Source organism: Trichomycterus rosablanca, chromosome 12 (assembly GCF_030014385.1).
Source record: "Trichomycterus rosablanca isolate fTriRos1 chromosome 12, fTriRos1.hap1, whole genome shotgun sequence".
Lineage (NCBI taxonomy): Eukaryota > Metazoa > Chordata > Actinopteri > Siluriformes > Trichomycteridae > Trichomycterus > Trichomycterus rosablanca.
Window position 1 is genome coordinate 364,723 of NC_085999.1, and position 13,577 is coordinate 378,299.

The 13,577-nt window shown below is 43.0% G+C and overlaps 1 protein-coding gene across 5 annotated transcripts in view; it reads left to right on the forward strand.

Moving 5' to 3' along the window:
* The window catches only part of spegb (striated muscle enriched protein kinase b), a 61,538-nt gene that overhangs the window by 32,313 nt on the left and 15,648 nt on the right, over positions 1 to 13,577 (forward strand). For all 5 annotated transcript variants that reach the window (XM_063006263.1, XM_063006265.1, XM_063006266.1 and 2 more), the window contains 23 exons: positions 858 to 1,039; positions 1,408 to 1,496; positions 1,850 to 2,025; positions 2,403 to 2,663; positions 3,085 to 3,243; positions 3,335 to 3,524; positions 4,194 to 4,423; positions 4,547 to 4,666; positions 4,830 to 4,934; positions 5,135 to 5,341; positions 5,419 to 5,542; positions 6,311 to 6,483; positions 6,604 to 6,716; positions 7,491 to 7,659; positions 8,282 to 8,378; positions 8,821 to 9,021; positions 10,256 to 10,313; positions 10,963 to 11,040; positions 11,862 to 12,034; positions 12,122 to 12,148; positions 12,245 to 12,397; positions 12,525 to 12,567; positions 13,432 to 13,500. In XM_063006263.1, coding sequence (XP_062862333.1) covers positions 858 to 1,039; positions 1,408 to 1,496; positions 1,850 to 2,025; positions 2,403 to 2,663; positions 3,085 to 3,243; positions 3,335 to 3,524; positions 4,194 to 4,423; positions 4,547 to 4,666; positions 4,830 to 4,934; positions 5,135 to 5,341; positions 5,419 to 5,542; positions 6,311 to 6,483; positions 6,604 to 6,716; positions 7,491 to 7,659; positions 8,282 to 8,378; positions 8,821 to 9,021; positions 10,256 to 10,313; positions 10,963 to 11,040; positions 11,862 to 12,034; positions 12,122 to 12,148; positions 12,245 to 12,397; positions 12,525 to 12,567; positions 13,432 to 13,500 — 3,197 coding nt within the window. The remainder of the gene's footprint in view (positions 1 to 857; positions 1,040 to 1,407; positions 1,497 to 1,849; positions 2,026 to 2,402; positions 2,664 to 3,084; positions 3,244 to 3,334; positions 3,525 to 4,193; positions 4,424 to 4,546; positions 4,667 to 4,829; positions 4,935 to 5,134; positions 5,342 to 5,418; positions 5,543 to 6,310; positions 6,484 to 6,603; positions 6,717 to 7,490; positions 7,660 to 8,281; positions 8,379 to 8,820; positions 9,022 to 10,255; positions 10,314 to 10,962; positions 11,041 to 11,861; positions 12,035 to 12,121; positions 12,149 to 12,244; positions 12,398 to 12,524; positions 12,568 to 13,431; positions 13,501 to 13,577) is intronic.

A 13,577-nucleotide genomic window follows, 5' to 3' on the forward strand; every position in this document is an offset into this window, starting at 1 on the left:
TGAGGGAAACATGAATTCCAACATGTACTGTGACATTCTGAAACAGAGCATGATCCCCTCCCCTCGAAAACTGGGCCTCATGGCAGTTTTCCAACAGGATAACGACCCCAAACACAACCTCCAAGATGACAACTGCCTTGCTGAGGAAGCTGAAGGTAAAGGTGATGGACTAAACCCAATTGAGCACCTGTGGCGCATCCTCAAGTGGAAGGTGGAGGAGTTCAAGGTGTCTAACATCCACCAGCTCCGTGATGTCATCATGGAGGAGTGGAAGAGGATTCCAGTAGCAACCTGTGCAGCTCTGGTGAATTCCATGCCCAGGAGGGTTAAGGCAGTGCTGGATAATAATGGTGGTCACACAAAATATTGACACTTTGGGCACAATTTGGACATGTTCACTGTGGGGTGTACTCACTTATGTTGCCAGCTATTTAGACATTAATGGCTGTGTGTTGAGTTATTTTCAGAAGACAGTAAATCTACACTGCTATACAAGCTGTACACTGACTACTCTAAGTTATATCCAAGTTTCATGTCTATAGTGTTGTCCCATGAAAAGATATAATGAAATATTTGCAGAAATGTGAGGGGTGTACTCACTTTTGTGATACACTGTATATATGTGTGTGTGTGTGTGTGTGTGTGTGTGTGTGTATACTGTATATAGTCCATTACAGAAATGTTATAAAATATTACAGTAAGATAGGAATACTCCTGTAGTCACTGCCACTGTACACTTTATCCTGGTCAGGGTCACAGTGGGTCAGATCCATTGGGTGGGACACACACAGTTTAAATGTGTGTGATTATACGTGGCTCATATCTAAAATTTCTTTATCTGTGTTCTGACCCCCCAGAACCAAACCAGGACCTGAAAGGGAACCTGGGCATGGCCATGGACATCAGCAGCCCCATCACCTCAGATGAGGAGTATCTCAGCCCCCTGGAGGAGGCCATGGATTACGGAGGGCCGTCATACCGGGGCCCCGAACCCCGAAAGATCACCGACACCCGATTTAAAGAGCCGCCCTTATTTCAGGTCAGTTTTAATCGGTGTGTGTAGTTTTATTGTAGTTTTAATTTATTTTTAATTAGTTTGTGTAGTTTTAATGTGTTTTTAAAAATAAAATTTATAATTTTGCATAGTTTAATAATATTTTAATGTTTGTGTATTTTTCATGTAAATTTAATACAATTGTAATCAATAAGTGTAGTTTTGTGTTTGTTTGTTTGTGCGTATCGGTGGGTACATTCATGCTGGAACAAACAAGGACCTTCCCCAAACTATTGCTACAAAATAGCTCCATATAAGTAGATCAGTGACATCACTAAGATCTGTGTGTAGTTTGTAATGATGATGATGATGAGATACGAGTATGTGCTAACGTGATCTTCTCATCCGTCCAGGTAACGATCGCTGATCAGGCGGTTACTGAGGGACAGGAAGTGATCATGTCTGTCCGGGTGAGCGGGCAGCCTAAACCAATCCTCTACTGGTATGTTTTCTTATTAATGATCGTATATAAACACCGTGCTGCTCAGAAAGATGTTTTTAATTCACTGATCTTTCCTGGTACACCTTTCATATTCGTGCACTTTGGTATACAACCACTGACTGTCACCAGCGCCTCATTCTGAAAGTCTCTGTGCAGCACCATCGATCAGCCAGCAGAGGGCGTCAATGCTGCAGTTATGAGGAATCTCCTCCGAGCATTGTCAGCATTGACGCCCTCTACTGGCTGATCGACGGCACTGCACAGAGACAGGGGATCGTGGAAACTCTTGGTGCCGGTGAAAAGAAGCGGTTCTAATAATAATAATAATAATAAAGTTTTGATTTGGAATGCAGGCTGAGGGACAGAGTCACCATAAAAACCGGCCCCCGCCACACCGTGCGCCAGACCGAGGACGGCGCCTCCGAGATGATCATCAAATCGGCCGTGAGGTCTGACGCCGGGGTCTACACCGTCAAGATCATCAACGAGTACGGAACCAAACAGTGCGAGGCCAAACTGGAGGTGAAAGGTCAGTCGCATTTTAATCGGCACCACCATCCATATGTGATAACCTATACATCTACCCATACAGACCATTGAGGGGAACGCTACTGGACCTGTGGTCAATCAAAAGGGTGCAAACGCTCCCCAAAGGGTTTAGAAGGGTTTGGTGGAGCCAGTGGTCCATCTGAGATGAGCTCAGGCCCAGAGATCTCTAAAACTATATAGAATTGATGTAGAATTGATCTAGAGATTAATAAACTTTCAGGTTGTGTTTCTAGATGCAGCGGCGGCCTGTGTTAAGTCACAACTGTTTTCTGAAGTCCAATGAGCACATGTGGCTGCATTAATCACAGTATCATGACGGTTCGATTGATGATTCTCTCCTAAACTCTTATCCCTCAGCGGCCCCGGCGGAGACGGGCCTGGCCGTGGTCAGACCCCTCAGGGACGTGGCGGTGCGGGCGGGGGAGTCGGCGCTGTTCGAGTGCCACGTGACAGGGCCGCAGGACGTGGACGTGGATTGGCTGTCGGACGGGAGGCTCATCCAGCCGGCGCTGCTCGACTGTAAGATGCACTTCGATGGTAGGAGGTGCCGACTGCTCCTCAACTCCGTCCACGAGGACGACAGCGGCACCTACACCTGCAAGCTCAGCACGGCCAAGGGTGAGCGGCCACGCCCTCCATATGTGGGTTCGGGAACACTCATCTGAGGGTCTCTGTGCAGCGCCATCGATCAACCAGCAGAGGGAGTAACTGCAGCAGTTATGAGGAATTCTCTCCGCCGGAGTTATACCCTCCTCATAACTGCTGCAGTTACTCCCTCTGCTGGTTGATCGATGGTGCTGCACAGAGACGGGGGATAATGGAGACTTTGTGCGCGATACAGATCTCCGTGTAAACCTGCCTAGTGCAGGTGAAAAGAAGTGGTCGGTACTGCACACATGACGAAGGGGGCGTGTGTTAGGTCTGAAATGGAGGTCTGCAGCAGTAGAGGAGAAATTGGGAGAGGAACTTATCTTTGTGTGGTCTGACGTTAGAACCGGATCTGTTTGTTCTCTGATTAAGCGTCACTTCTTTTCCCCAGAGGAACTGACCTCCTGTGCCCAGCTGAAGGTCTCGCCCTCGGTGGAGCCGCTCTTCACCCGGCAGCTGGACGTGCTGGAGGTGATCGAGGGTCGGAACGCCCGATTCGACTGTAAGGTCAGCGGGACGCCGCCCCCCGTGGTCACCTGGACTCATTTTGGTAAAAGACCGATTCCCATGAGAGAGGATCGTCTACAGGACCTGTTAGAACCCGTCTTGATGTGTGTGTGTGTGTGTGTGTGTTTCCTCAGATCACCCCCTGGTGGAGAGTGAAGATATCCGCGTCCTAAAAGAAGGCGGCCGCCACTCGTTGGTCATTTCCCACGTCACCAGTGAGGATGAGGGCTTCTACACGGTGGAGGCTCGAAACCCACACGGCGAGGCTGAGTGTTCAGCAGAACTCTACGTCCAGGAACCACGCCCGGCCATTTCCTCTCAGATGTAAACAAACCGTGTTAATCTACACAACACGAACAGAGTACGGTGTAAACTGGGTGTGGATGGGGTGTAGGGGAGTAGACAAGGTGTAGACAAGGTGTAGGGGTGTATACAGGGTGTAGACAAGGTGTAGACGAGGTATAAACGGGGTGTGGATGGGGTGTAGACAGGGTGTAGACGGGGTGTAGCTGGGGTGTAGGGGTGTAGACAAGGTGTAGACAAGGTGTAGGGGTGTATACAGGGTGTAGACAAGGTGTAGACGAGGTATAAACAGGGTGTGGATGGGGTGTAGACAGGGTGTAGACGGGGTGTAGCTGGGGTGTAGGGGTGTAGACAAGGTGTAGGGGTGTATACAGGGTGTAGACAAGGTGTAGACGAGGTGTAGGGGTGTATACAGGGTGTAGACAAGGTGTAGACGAGGTATAAACGGGGTGTGGATGGGGTGTAGACAGGGTGTAGACGGGGTGTAGCTGGGGTGTAGGGGTGTAGACAGGGTGTAGACAAGGTGTAGACGGGGTGTAGACGGGGTGTAGCTGGGGTGTAGGGGTGTAGACAGGGTGTAGACAAGGTGTAGACGGGGTGTAGACGGGGTGTAGCTGGGGTGTAGGGGTGTAGACGGGGTGTAGACGGGGTGTGCCCCTCTTTTATTCACTCTCTCTATAAACCCTTCAGGGCAAAGCTGGAGAAGATGCCCTCTATACCCGAGGAGCCGGAGGTCCCCGAGAGCGAGGTGGAGCGGTTCACCATGCCCGACTTCGTGAAGCCGCTGTACGACCTGGACGTGGTGGAGGGTAAAGAGGCGGTTCTGAAGTGTAAAGTGGCCGGTTTGCCGTACCCCACCATCGCCTGGTTCCACAACGGCAAGAAGATCGAGAGCACAGAGGACAGGAAGATGACCCAGTGTAAGTGATCGGAGGGTCTCAGTGGTCTGTGTGGAGCTCGGTCGGGCCGTCAGGTCAGTACGGTCCCGGCATCGTACCCTCGGTTCCTCTTTAATCACTTCTCTTCTCTTTGTCTCGCTGCAGTCAGAGACATCCACAGTCTGGTCATACGCTCGGTGTGCCACGCCCATGGTGGCGTCTACAAGAGTGTTATCTCCAACAAGGTGGGCAAGGCTACCTGCTACGCCCATCTGTACGTAACAGGTAAGTGGGCGGCTCGGTGCCCTCCAGTACCAAGGGGTACAATAAACCCCGACATAGGCACTAATCCTGTCTGGCACATTTTGGATACTTGGATAGGTACAGAAGTGTTTTGTACCAGTACTGCAGGGATCACTGTTGCATTGGTGTGTGTGTTCTCCTGCAGACGTTCTTCCTGATCCTCCAGACGGCGCTCCAAGAATCGAGTCCATTACTGGCAAGACCGTCACTCTGACGTGGAAGAAGCCCAAACGTCTGGACCCGTCCATCGGTACCGTCCACTAGAACAATGCCAACATGGGGACGGTGTGGGGGGGTTGTCGGGGGGGGGGAGGGTCTCTGTGCAGCACCATCGATCTGCTGGCTGATTGATAATGCTGCACAGAGATGGGGGATAATGAAGATCAGTGTGTGTTTCTAATCCACCCAGCACTAAATAATTTTATTTTATTTATGTATTTCCGGTTCCAGACCCCGGCACCCTGATGTACGCGGTTCAGCAGCAGGCCCTCGGCTCCATCCAGTGGACCATAATCGCGTCCAGCCTGAAACAGACCACCTACACGGTCAGCTCGCTGTCCAAGGGCGTCCGCTATGCCTTCCGTGTCCTGTCCATAACCAGTAAAGCCTTCAGTAAACCTTCTCCTGCCACCGAGCTGGTGATGCTGGTGGACAGAGGTACGAGGGGTCAGGCGGGTCGGATCAGGAACGTGTTATCGCGGTGAGGTGTATATTTACTTCTTCTCTTCCTGCAGGTCCGTATCTAAAGGAAACTCCTGCCATCACCGATAAACCGGACGTGGTTTATGTGGTGGAGAATCAGTCGGTCAGCATCACGGTCACCATCAACCACGTCACCGCCGCCGTCACATGGAAGATGTGAGAACCTCGTTTGTGTTAGAACCGCCTCACGCTTCGTTAGGGATCTACTATAATAATTAAAGTGTGTTTTACAGGTCAGGGGTCAGATTATTAATTACCTGTAGATATTAGATAATAGAAACGCACTGGGAGATGATTTAATAATTTATTTATTTTAATATTATTATTTTATTTGTATTAGTAATATTATTTATTATTTGATTCTTCATATTTATTTATTAAATTATTTTATTATTATTATTTACTAATTTATTTATTTTAATATTATTTATTTTGTTATGCATTTAAATATTATTATTTATTTGTTGTAATTTCCGTATTATTATTATTTTTTCATTTATTTCCCTGTTTTTTCTTATAGTAGGAATTTTTAAGCTTGTTATTATAATGAAATAATTAGTTTTATTATTTAGTAATTATTTTTTTAATTTACTCATTTTAATAGTTTTTCTTTGTTTTCCAGTTTTCCATTTGGATATAACGTTGACAGATGATTTTTGTACAACTGTTTAAAGCTTGTGTCATGGTTTTGCTCTTGAGTGATTTATTTTAATAATTGTATATTTTCTGTTCAAACTGAGGTGTTGATCAGTGATCCATCATTTTTGGTCACTAACTATTGATGGGTACAGAATTCGGTTTTCAGTCGTGTTCGGAGGTGTATAAACTATATAAACTATATAAACTATAAACTATAAACTATAAACTATATAAACTCTATAAACTCTAAACTATAACCTGTATAACTGTTGCTGTGTTTATCAGGAGAGGGGCGACCCTGTCGAACAGAGCCGGGTTGTTTGAGATGAGCATGCCGGACGATGATCAGCACACGCTGAAGCTCTGTAAGGTGAAGAGTAGTGACCTGGGTCCACTCAGCTTCACCGCCAGCAACCCGTACGGCACCGACTCCTGCATCCTCACCCTGGAGCTGGCAGGTACGAATCCAGCGCTCGTCCCCGTCTTGATCAAGTTTTAATTAATGAAGTCATTTTATTTATAATGAATATGATGCTGCTGTCTATCGTTTTGACTTTCTGTCTTTCTTCTATCTTCAGTGGCCCCGACGTTCGAGTCCATTATGGAGGATCTGGACGTTAGTGTTGGTGAGACGCCTCGTTTTGCTGTGGTGGTTGAGGGAAGGCCCATTCCTGACATCCTCTGGTACAAGGTGTGTTTATCATCTATACAGTGGAGAAAGGTTTTGACCACATTCCTTTTGATCATTTAATGACGCTCCAGTAAAAATATCTTACCTAAGAATAAAGGGTCTGAAGAACTGTGTGTCTGATGGTCCTAAAGACGTAGAGTCTGATAGTTTAAGAGTCTGGGGGTCTGATGTTCTAAGAGTCTGAGGGACTGAGGGTCAGGAAGTTTGGGAGTCTGGGGTCTGTGAGTTTAAGGATTTGGGAGTCTGAGGGTCTGAAGATCTGAAGAAACTTAGGGACTAAGAGTGTGAGGGTCTGAGGGACTGTAAGTCTGAGGGTTTGGGAGTTTGGGGGTCTGAAGGTCTGAGGATCTGTGTGTCTGATGGTCTTAAATTCTTAGAGTCTAACAGTTTAAGAGTCTGGGAGACTGAGGGTCTAAGAGTCTTAGGGACTGAGGGTCAGGGGGTTTCAGGTTCTGGGGGTCTGTGAGTTTGAGGATTTGGGAGTCTGAGGGTCTGAAAGTGTGAGGATCTGAGAAACTGAGGGACTAAGAGTCTGAGGGTCTGATGGTCTGAGGATCTGAGAGACTAAAGGGTCTGAAGGTCTGAGGGTCAAAGGTCTTAGGGTCTGAGAAACTGAAGGACTAAGAGTCTGATCGTCTGATAGTCAGAAGGTCTGGAGATCTGCAGGTCTGAGGGTCTTAGGGTCTGAGAAACTGAGGGACTAAGAGTCTGAAGGTCTGAGAGAAGCAGCGTGTGGATTTATTTTATTATTTGAATTGTATTTTTGTCCTGCAGGATGACGTTCTTCTGTCAGAGAGCGGCCATTTTACCTTCGTGTACGATGATAACGAGTGCTCTCTGCTGGTGCTCAACACTCAGCCCGGCGACTCCGGCGTTTATACCTGCACCGCCAAGAACCTGGCCGGATCCGTGTCCTGCAAAGCTGAGCTCACCGTTCACGCCAGTAAGATTCACACTTCTGTAGTACCACTACCTACCTGATCAGCTCCTCAGTAGAGAGGATTCTAATCAGACCTGGAGCTCATAATCAGATAATTTAGACGCTCTACTTATACAGAGATACACCCATTACATCACCACAGATTTAGCTTACTAAGCTAACACAGTTAGCATCAGGCCACCGGCTAACGTCTCCCTCCGTGTACCAAAAACGCTTAAACTCTCCCTGACGCCCCAATTTACAAATAAACCCACACGTATAATCACACCTTTATACAGATTACACATCAATGAGAATTTATTTACATGAGAAAGGAACTCTGTTGGTTGCTTCGCATTATAGTCGTCCGCCATGTTTGTAGTTTTCTGTGTGAAAAGTCGTGCCGCACTGAATGCTGGGATTGATCTTCAGCGCTGAGGAGGCGTCGGACGCTCCCTCGTCATTCAGTCAGATCATCACTCAGAATTAAGGCGCATTTTAAGGGAGCTAAGAATTTAGACACGCCCTCTTCTCAGGAGTAAAGGATCATGGGAAATGTGTCTGTGTAGAGAGAGAATGTGGATTCACATTTGCAGGGGTTTGGTTCACTGTTTTGTTTGATGTTTGTTTGTATTTACTGACACAGTGAAGCGTGTGAAGGAGCCGATGGAGGACGAGGAGTCGATACTGAGGAGGATGAGACGACTGACTGATTATTACGACGTACACAAGGAGATCGGGAGGTGAGTCGTCCACCTCCTGCTGTGCTTGGACATGCACATTTCCCTTTAATAACTGTACCAGATCAGCCTTTCTCAGGGGCCCAACAGTGGCAACTTGGCAGCTGTGGGTCTTGAACCAGCAACCTTCCGATTACTAATTTAGTACCTTAACCTCTGAGCTACTGCTGCCCCCAGATCTAATTCCACAGCTTTTAGATTAGCTGCTTAATTCCAGCTTTATGTGTTTATATATCTGTAAATAATTAAAAAGCTCTTAATTTGTTGATGGTCTGATGTTTATTTACACTTTTGTTTGTGATTGTTTGTGATATTACTTGATGCAGAGGAGCGTTCTCCTATGTGATGTTTATTTACATGTATTTTTAATGATTTTTTAATCCAGAGGCGCGTTCTCCTACATGATTTTAATTTTATTGTATTTTTGTGATATTATTTGATCCAGAGGAGCGTTCTCCTACGTGAAGCGAGTCTCTCAGAAAGCTGGTAAAGCCGAGTTTGCAGCTAAATTCATCTCGGCTCGAGCGAAGAGAAAAGCTTCAGCGCTGAGGGAGATGAACATCCTGTCCAGCCTGGATCACGAGAGGATCATGTTCTTCCACGACGCCTTCGAGAAGAAGAACGCCGTCATCATCATCACTGAGCTGTATCCTCTCATTTACATTTACACACACAAACCTGCTGCATTTTAATCTCTGTGCTGTTTTGCATGTTCTTCTTGTGTTCACAAGGGTTTCCTCTGAGATTTAAAAAAGCCTTTAGGTGTGTTTGAATAGATGGGTGAGTGGGAGTCTGTAACGTACAGGCACCCTGTCTGAGATATGGGGGGGGGGGGGGGGGGGGGGTATTTACTGAGATAATTACTTATGTATTTACTGAGATAAATACATAAATAATCAAATAAATAAATAAATAACAGCAGTAATAATAGTAATAATAATATAAAATATATTATTACACATAATAAATGTAATAATAATAATAATAAATATAAATAATAATAATAAATTGTATTGATATTAATAACAATAGCAATAATTAATAATACTTACAATGAATAATGAATAATGAATAATATAATAATAAGAGCAATAATTAATATTAATAATAAATAAATCATATTAATATTATTACCACTAGCAATAAATAAATAATAATAATAAATTATAATAATAATATAATAAAAATAGCAATAATTAATATTAATAATAATAATAGTGATAATAATAATAATAAATAAATCATATTAATATTAATAACAATAGCAATAAATAAATCATACCAATAGCAATAAATAAATAATAATAAATAATGAATAATAATAATTATATAGTAATAATAGCAATAATTAATATTAATAATAATAATAATTAATAATAATAATAGTGATAATAATAAATAAATAAATATTATTAATATTAATAACAATCACAATAATTATTAATAATAATAATGAATAATAATAATAATAATTAAAAAATTAATACATTAATTGTTAACTGGAATTTAAATAATGGACCAAATATTTGACTACATTAATGAACAGACTTTTAACTAAATAACCACAACTGTTTGTCTGTTACAGCATCAAATTCTAAACGTGTTTCTATTTACAAACTAGAATGAAGTTGATCAGTGAAACACTAGAAATCACTGATTGAAGAGAATCACAGAATGAAACACATCACACATTCTTCTTTTTACTGCCTTTTACTAAACGTCCCAACTTTTACTGGAAATGGGGGTTTGATCTCCAGATCTTCAGATGAAGTGCTAGTGCACATAGTATCACAGTGCACACAGTACAGTATCTTCTCACACACCTGATACACGTTCATTAGGCATCAGAGTCATGATTTAACCTCAACTGTTACCTGAAGGTGTCATGAGGAGCTTCTGGATCGTCTCACTAAAAAATCCACGGTGCTGGAGACCGAGGTGAGAGATTCATCTACTGCTGCTGCTCTGCTGTTATTATTACACAATATAAGATCAGAACTGTTCATTACAGTACTGGGTATAGGGTGAGGGTACAGCTGTAATCTTTACCTAATGTTACCCTACTGCAGTACTACAGCTTCAAACACAAACCCCCTGCTGTAGCGTGTAGAGAATCCTGTATGAGAACGCGTCTCATTAAATAAACAGCCTGAATAATGAAGTGAGCGAAAACAGCACAGCACAGCACAGCACAGAACAGCACATCACAGAACAGAACAGAACAGAACAGCACAGCACAGCACAGTACAGAACAGCACAGCACAGAACAGCACAGTACAGAACAGCACAGCACAGTACAGAACAGCACAGCACAGCACAACACAGAACAGCACAGTACAGTACAGAACAGCACAGCACAGCACAGAACAGCACAGCACAGTACAGAACAGCACAGCACAGTACAGCACAGTACAGAACAGCACAGCACAGTACAGAACAGCACAGCACAGCACAACACAGAACAGCACAGCACAGCACAGCACAGTACAGAACAGCACAGCACAGCACAGTACAGAACAGCACAACACAGAACGGTGTGATCTACAGATTCTGTACTCATGATTAAAAATGTGTTTTTTTATTACAGATCCGCTCCAGCATACGGCAGATGTTAGAGGGGATCAGTTACCTGCATCAAAACCACGTCCTACATTTAGATATTAAGGTACGTGTGATACGTGTGTATGTGTGTACGTGTACATGTACGTGTGATACGTGTGTATGTGTGTACATGTACATGTACGTGTGATACGTGTGTATGTGTGATACGTGTGTATGTGTGTACATGTACATGTACGTGTGATACGTGTGTATGTGTGATACGTGTGTATGTGTGTACATGTACATGTACGTGTGATACGTGTGTATGTGTGTATGTGTGTATGTGTGTACGTGTCGTTCTAACTCATCACTCATTCACCTCCGATACCTCGGTGGGTTTATTTTTATTTTATTAAGTATTTTGCTAAAAGTGAACATTCATCATTATTATTAGTATTACTAGTAGAAGTAGAAGTTTTGGAAGTTATAGTGGTAGTATTAGCAGTAGTGGTAATAGTAGTAGTGGTCTCAGTAGAACCAAATACTAGTGATAATAGTAGTAATAGTATTAGTAGTACTATAAAGAGTAGTATTAGTAGTAGTATTAGTAGTAATATTATTATTAGTAGTATTAGTAATGATAGTAGTATAAAGAGTATTAATAGTAGAATTAAAATAGTAATAGTAGTAGTATAAAGAGTATTAGTAGTGTTAGTATTAGTAGTATAAAGAGTATTAGTATTAGTGGTGGTATTAGTAGTTATAGTAATATACAGTATATAGTAGTATTAGTATTATTATTAGTAGTAGTAGTAGTATTAAGAGCATTAGTAGTAATAGTAGTATCAGTAGTAGTAATAGTAACAGTAGTATCGGTTATTGTATCTATATTGTATATTTGGTATTTCCGTGTTTACCCGGTAACGCTGGTGTTGTGTCTCTCAGCCTGATAACGTCCTCATGGTCGACCACACCAGCGATCAGATCCGTCTCTGTGATTTTGGGAACGCGGTGAAGCTTTCACCCGGAGAGGCCGTGTACTGTAAATACGGAACCCCAGAATTCATCGCTCCAGAGATCGTTAACCAGACACCCGTCTCTAAAGCTACTGATATCTGGTAAAGTCCTGCTGATAGCTGCTGAAAACTGAATACATCACTAACTCACTAATCCTTTACTGTTTTACTTATTTACTGTTTTATCAGGCCGGTCGGAGCCCTGACCTATCTGTGGTAAGTTTCATTTCTTTAAAATCACATCAGATCATGACAATAATGTCTAATTATTAAGACATTATTTATTATTATTAACTCGTGTTTTTGCTGCAGTCTGACGGGAGTCTCGCCGTTCGCTGGAGAAAACGACAGAAACACGGTTCTGAACATCAGGAATTATAACGTCGCCTTCGAGGAGAACATGTTCATTGATCTCTGCCATGAAGGAAAAGGATTCGTCATTAAATTACTGGTCGCTGACAGACTGTGAGTACAAATTAATTGGATTTTTAAAAATCCGTTCCTATTAGTAATGGCTGAACTGGTTCTGAAACACAAGGGGACTTTCTGATTATTTAGGATTTTAAAGTCCTCTGATTTTTTCTCTCTGCAGGAGACCAGATGCTGGTGAGTGTCTTCGTCACCCCTGGTTCAAGGTATGAGATATAAGAGAAATTATAATTAGAAAACTGTTTTAATTTTGGGTATCCTGTACACACTGTACATTTAAGCACAATAAGAAGAGTTCAGGACAGAACAGGACAGTATTTAGACTATATTGTTATTTTGGTACAACATAAAGTATAAATATATAGTATTTACATGATGATATGTATATATACCCAGGGTTTGTATAGTGCAAAACAGAACAGTGTAACCGGTATCACAGCAGAGAATTCAAAATAATAATAATTTAATAAACTATATTGATTAAATCAACAGTAGTATAATAAGGTGTTGATATTGTGTGTTAAGGCACCTTGGTTAGGTTTGCTGAGCAGCACTGAATCTTCATTAGTGCATTTACCCCTCAATTTTCCTATCAGTTTAGTCATATCTGATTCCCCGATGGTATTCCCCCTCTACTGCTGCATGTGTGCAGCACCGACCGCTTCTTTTCACCTGCTTCAGGGTTCATATGGAGATCCGTATCATGCATGGAGAGTCACGCACTGATCTCCATTATCCACCGTCTCTGTGTGTAGTGCAGCGCCATCGATCAGCCAGCAGAGGGCGTAATTACAGTGGTTATGAGGAATCCCTCAAACGCTCGCTCACTAAGAAGAGCCGATTATTGTCTGTGCTGGTGCCCAGCCGGCAGGTAGTAGAGCTGAGATTTAAGCCAACCAAGTGCAGGGGGTTCGCTGTGGTTAGGACTGACATGAGGAATGAGTTTTCTGATCTCTTAGCTAAAAATGTGCTCAGCATAGTCGCTGATGCGTTATCATGACATGCTATTGTCTTAAAGTCTTATTTTTCATGGTATTAATTCTTTACTTTACACTTTACGTCTTTTGTAGATATTAAATAAAGGAAAGAGCATCAGTACGGAGTCCCTTAAGAAGTTCTTGCTGAGAAGAAAGTGGCAGGTAAGAAGATGTTGCTCGTTTTTTCTCTTATTTAACCTTTTATTTTTTTCAACCTTTTTTAACATGTCAACAATTTC